This window comes from Uloborus diversus, chromosome 1, assembly GCF_026930045.1.
Source record: "Uloborus diversus isolate 005 chromosome 1, Udiv.v.3.1, whole genome shotgun sequence".
Classification (NCBI taxonomy): Eukaryota; Metazoa; Arthropoda; class Arachnida; order Araneae; family Uloboridae; genus Uloborus; species Uloborus diversus.
In genome coordinates, this window is record NC_072731.1 from 256,994,119 (window position 1) to 257,000,118 (window position 6,000).

The 6,000-nt window shown below is 32.4% G+C and overlaps 1 protein-coding gene across 2 annotated transcripts in view; it reads right to left on the reverse strand.

Moving 5' to 3' along the window:
- The window catches only part of LOC129234243 (methionine synthase reductase-like), a 45,922-nt gene extending 42,244 nt beyond the window's left edge, over positions 1-3,678 (reverse strand). For both annotated transcript variants that reach the window (XM_054868224.1, XM_054868223.1), the window contains exons 1-2: positions 3,515-3,678; positions 397-547 (exon numbers count right to left, since the gene is read on the reverse strand). In XM_054868224.1, coding sequence (XP_054724199.1) covers positions 397-547; positions 3,515-3,667 — 304 coding nt within the window. In that variant the 5' untranslated portion in view covers positions 3,668-3,678. The remainder of the gene's footprint in view (positions 1-396; positions 548-3,514) is intronic.
- Between the last annotated feature and the right edge of the window lie 2,322 nt (positions 3,679-6,000).

The following is a 6,000-nucleotide window of genomic DNA, read 5'->3' on the forward strand; positions in this document are numbered from 1 at the left end:
TCAGAGCGCATAGCAGGGAAGTGCCGCTGGGCTGATAAGAGAGGAATCGTTGCTTAGCGTCCGCATGACACTGGGTGCGAACCATGACGCTGGATGCAAACGGGTTGAAAAGGGATTCCATTGCACAAATTTTTAAAAATTATATATAATGTAAAAATGTACAATTTATACAAAAAATTATTTTTCTAAACTTTAAATTGTTTTTATCCAAACTAGAAACATTAGCACAGCACATTTTTTTACATATTTAACAAAGATTTTCATTTAAAGAACTGATACTGTTGTTCTAAAATGAAATCTTAAATAAAAGACTTTAGGAGAATTTTATACTTAAAAAAGTATTTTTGAAAGGGGAAAAAAAAGGAAATCAAGACAAAAATGTCAATGAAAAAGTACCTAATAAAGCATAATTGAGATTCTCTAAGTAGGTTTTTCTCAATGTATGCCGACTCAAACGGCGCACAAATTTCTGGGCAGTGTCAGGTGCTTCACCGTCGCCAGTAGTAGCTACAACAAACACAGCACACGTTTCTCTTTCAATGCAAAACTATAAAATAAGAAAAATACTTGGTTAGGTAAAATAACAACTGTATGCAATAAATATGTCAATAAACATTCAATACCAACAAACTCGTTTAAACTTAGGCTAAGGGGAAAGTTTGAATAATTAGGAAAACTTGGCCTAAAATTCCAAATTTTGACTTAACTTTTTGAATTTTTCGGTGGGGCTCTGAATTTTTTTTTTCTTCTACAAGAAAAATAAGGAAAAAAAAAAGTTTATTTTCTTCTTTATTAAAATCTTATTCAAAAACTTTTGACTCTTTAATGTAACTATTTCCCACAGGGCGGCAAATTGGGAAACTGCCCTGGGCAGCAGAAAATGTAGCTACGCCACTGGGTGCATCTAAGGTAGCTTGACGGGGGGGCAGGTTGTATGCCCTCCTAAAAATGTCTGGGGAAAACACTATGAAAGATGATAAAAATATTTTAATCTGAAAACATGTATATAGCTAATATATGCTACCTAAATATTTTGCTCATTATCTGAAAACTTTTTTTGAAAAATATTTAATTCACTTTCATTGCAAATTCTAAAATTATATGCTTACCAGGAAACTACATGAATAGTGCAATCTTTAACTTAATATTTTACTTATTTAGAAAAAAAAAAAAAAAAAAAACCCTTAAATAAGTAGCGAAAGAAAGAGCATAATGAATTTTGTGAAGCATAATATGTATTAATGTTTTTCTTATGCTATTGCATATAACTGCATAAAATATTAATTTTCAAAATAACTGCATATTACAGGTTCTTTACTTACTTTTAGATTCTGTTTCATAAAAGAAAAACAAGAAAAAAACTTTGGTTTTTTAACGAAGAAAAAAATTGGGCAACCAGTGCATATCTCTCAGGTAGCTTGATTTTTTCTGCATGCAATTACTGTGCATATAATATTGTTTGTATACTATACACTATCATCAAAAATTCAAATTTATTGCCAAAAATAAAAAAAATGCAAGCAGGCATAGAAATTTAGAAAAATAAGTCAGTGGTCCCATGTAACTATAAAATTTCACTGGTATGTACAAACTTTTAGTGGTCCATTCTAGCATTTTGGTTTAAAATAAGGACAAACTGAAGCAAAAATATACAAAACAAAATCAACATGACAAATTAGTATTTTTCCATAGACATGTCTGAGTGAATGGAGAAGCGAAGGAAACAACTGGCAACTTGTGGTTCACCATTATGTATAGGAATTAAGTGAACAAAATCTTATCACTGTTCTTGTATTGGGGGAAAGCCAATAGACTGGCAAAAGCAATATGTTATAATACTGTAGAAATTTCTTTATGCTTTTTCTTACAAAGAAAACCTCAAATTCCAGATACAAATTTTCAAGAAAAGAGTTTTTAATTCAAGATACGAATTTTCTCTTAAAAGTTTCAAAAAAATGATGATGCTTAAAATTTTTGAAAGGAAAACAGGAATACTGCCGTGCTAAGCGCAAAAGTGGTATCTGCATCTGAGTTCAAAAGGAGAAATAGCCGTTTAAAGTTGTGTGCCTCCATGTATTTGATTTGGATGCAACTTTTTCAGAAATTTTTAAAAAATATTTCCCATTGACAAATGACCATAAAACGTTGTATTTAGGTGAAATATGCGACAAAGGACCACCTGGTGACCGTAACTCAATTTCGATGAAAATTGCAGATACCACATTTGTGCTAAGCACGGCAGAATACATACCTGCCAACATCTACTGTGAAAAAATCCAGTAGGTGTTTAAAAAATCCAGTAGATGATTACGACGGATTTTTCATTGTTATTTAAGGAAGAATAGGGATTTCTTATTACCCTTCTTAGCACAAACAAATGCTCCTTGCATCATATGCACAGTAAGAAAAATGCTCAAAATCCAGGAATTTCCTGGAAAAACCAGTAGAGTTGTCAGGTATGCAAATAAAACATAGACTAATAATAAGAGTAGACCGAGCTATGGCAACCCTTTGGCTGCTCATAAACCAAACCATGTGACTGGTGGATATCCTAGCAACAGGGGGCGTTGATCGTAGCAGACGATCAACGCCCGCGAGAAATAAAATAAATAGAATTGATGGAACACGGAAGAATGATCTTTTATGGAGTCCAATTTGTAAATTTGTTATTCTAAGTTGGAAATATTTTGTTAATATAGTGAGTTTTTCGTTCAGATCCTATTGTGAATTTTCTTTAATCAATTTCAATAACTCTATAAGCAATTAAAGATGCAAGCGACCAAGAAGAATCAGCAAACGGTAAGATTTTTACCTAAAATTTCAATTTAAGATACCGATTAGTACATTTTTGCGTTAACGCAAAACGTTTACGCCATTACGTTCACGCTAACGCTGACGTAGCAGTTCCAAATGAAATAAAAGTTACTGAAAACTGTGATAAAAAAATAATGCATAATTAAAAGAAACACAGTTCAATCTCTGCACCTGGAAAAAATATTATAACGAAAACACATTACGTCTTAAAATACATGTCGAGTGCCAAACTAAATGTTGCCATCTAGCAACCATGCTGCCAAAGTTTTCACCAAGCCTTCCACCAGTCACATGATGTATCCATGAACCAATTTTTTCATCAGCAATTCTGGGAAAGATCGGTCTACTTTTATTATTAGTCTATGAAATAAAACTTCACTAGTTCCATGAACCACTAAAATTTATATTCTGCTGGTCCGATGAAATGTTTTTGTGGTCCTGGACTAACAGATCAGTTAATTTTGAGCCCTGAATGTAAGAGTAGAAAGCATATTCATGTTTTTATTTAAATTTGAAAAAGTTGAATTTGTGCAACTAAAAACTTACTAATGCATTTGTTTTTGAATTTTTAGTGCACATTTTAGAAATTTTTAATGCATTTTTCGATGACATTATTGCATATAATCCTGGCTCAACTTATAATCATTTTTGTTTTTCCTAAATAATGAATCATGTGGAAGAAATAGAGTAAAACTTTTACCCTTTTGTCACATAAACTCATGCAATACAAATCTGCCTTTAAGCCATAATCAGGAGCAGTGTCTGCAATTTCTTCAGCAATAGCTTTGGCTTGGCCACTTTGTGATGCATAAACAAGGAGGAAGCGATTTTTAGCTTTTTTTCGATATTCCATTTAAAGTCGGATGCACACTACTGAAAAAGAGAAAAAAATAAAGTTATTAAACATCATTTGAAGTGAGTGTATATGGTTATTTATAACAATAAAATTTAATGATTTCACAGAATACAAAAGTAACTTTGTATCAAAATGTGACACTGAATAATGGGACATCACAACATTCACGGGTTAAAACAATTATTAAAACAATGAATTTTTCTCATTATAATATTCCAATATTACAGTAACAGGGTCTCAAAAGTGCGAGGTTCCGCTTAGTTCTAGGTGCTTACTTAATGTGTTCAGGAACATTTTTAGTACCAAAAAAGAAAAAAAAAAGGATTTTCATTAAAAAATGAAAAGAAAAAAAAAAAAACTTTCGCTACTGTTATACTTATTTAACTACATACAGCAAATAATGAAAATGCATTGAAAGGTTGGTGTCAATAAAACTCCCTAAGTAACGCGTAATAGTAATTGACTACAAAATATGGATTAAGAGATGCCTTGGAGATACTAACTTGATACGTAAAATTTACATTAATGTGCCACAAAGAATGCAAATATGCCTTTTGGAATAACTGATTGGAGTCAAAACAGAAGGTTCACAACTTGACACTGCACAAGTCGTATACACCTTCTGCAACAAGCTGTTTTATGTCATGCAAGTTACAGACATTCGCTCGCAAGTACATATACAAATGTGATGACCAGCAACAGGCTCTTGGCCCAGCTAGGCTGATCCTAGTCAATTTATTAGTCCCCAATAAAGATCAATGGCCTAATTAAAGCTATCCACCTTCTTGCTCATTACCACCTCTTCCAGTAAGCTGTTTCAAGTGCCCACAGCCCTAGTAGTTTTTCCTAATTTCCAGGTAAGCCTGAGATTTGACTAGCTTAAAACAATGACCCGTTGTCCTGCTTTCTGTGTAAAAATTTAATCCATTAACATCATTCATTTTGATAAATTTAAACAACTGAAGCCATGTCCCCTCTGATCCTCCTTTGCTCCAGGCTATACATATTAAGCCTATTAAGTCTGGTATCATAATCTAAATCTGAAAGTCCCCTTACTAGTTTAGTTACCCTTCTCTGAACCCTTTCCAATACACAAATATCTTTCCTCAGATAAGGCGACCAAACCTGCACAGCATACTCCAAATGGGGTCTTACTAAACTAACACATATAGATACAGACCTTTTGACAAAACTCATTGAAATGATTTTGGGCACAGTCGAATGCATGTTTGGTTGCCTACAAATTTGCACACATGAATATGTACTAACATCGTGAAAAAAAGTCAAAATTTGTTTAGAGGTAGTTAAAAAGCAAAATTTATGTTGAAATTTCAGTGATAAATTTTTCGTGAAGACAATAGGTACTTCTTTTTCTTTGTGCAAGGACGTAAAAGGTGTTCTTCCTTATGCCATCAAAAAAGAGTCAAGTTTTAATTTAGAAGATTTTTCCGGATGATCCGTGTTGGCATGAGCCCCAATTACTTTAGATTTTTGAGACTATACTGTACTTAAATGCCAACATAGTTAATAAGAAACATTTAAATTGGATATAGAAAGCATTGTGCCAGACTTTTATACTCAAACATGTCACGTACAGTACAGGGATTTAAATGAGACAAAATGCTGAGACAAACTTTAAAATGAAAAGCTTACATTTTTATAAGGAAAGATCTAAAAAATATTAGTTTTGAAGCAAAAAAAAAAGTTATAAAACATTCACAAGGATGATGAAGTAGACCATTAAGGAACATCAAAAGTTACCTTCTGAGGGAAGAGACTGAACTTCAATTTTATTCACAACAAATCAGGATAAATTAAGTCAAACATCAATCTAACACATGAAGTTTTGGTTTGTAATGGCTGAGATTCTAGAACACTCAGCAAGGGGTGAGGGAGAGGGCCATTTTCCTCACTCTGGAATTTTCCAACATATTTTCCTAAACAAAATAATAAAACTGCATAGGAAAAAATTGTGACACAAATTAAAAAAAAAATAAAAATTGCAAAATAACAAACAATAATTCAATAAAAACAAGGAGCTGTTTAAAAAAAAAAAAATTAGTGCACTTCTAGAAAAAAAACTGTAGTTTATCTTCTAAAAGTTAAATTGCAAGCTCTGTAACCTGGGGCCCAACCTGTGGCCTGTTTCTGTGTTCAATTTTACAAATAAAAAAATACACCCTGGAACCTTCCAAAAACAACTAATTTTTATTCGGTATTAAGAATGATTGTTGCAGAATTTGGAGCCTAATGGTCAGAAATTGGTTTCTAAAATATTCATGTGGAAACTTCGTACTGATAAAATAAGCATGTAGTAATGACAAGAATGA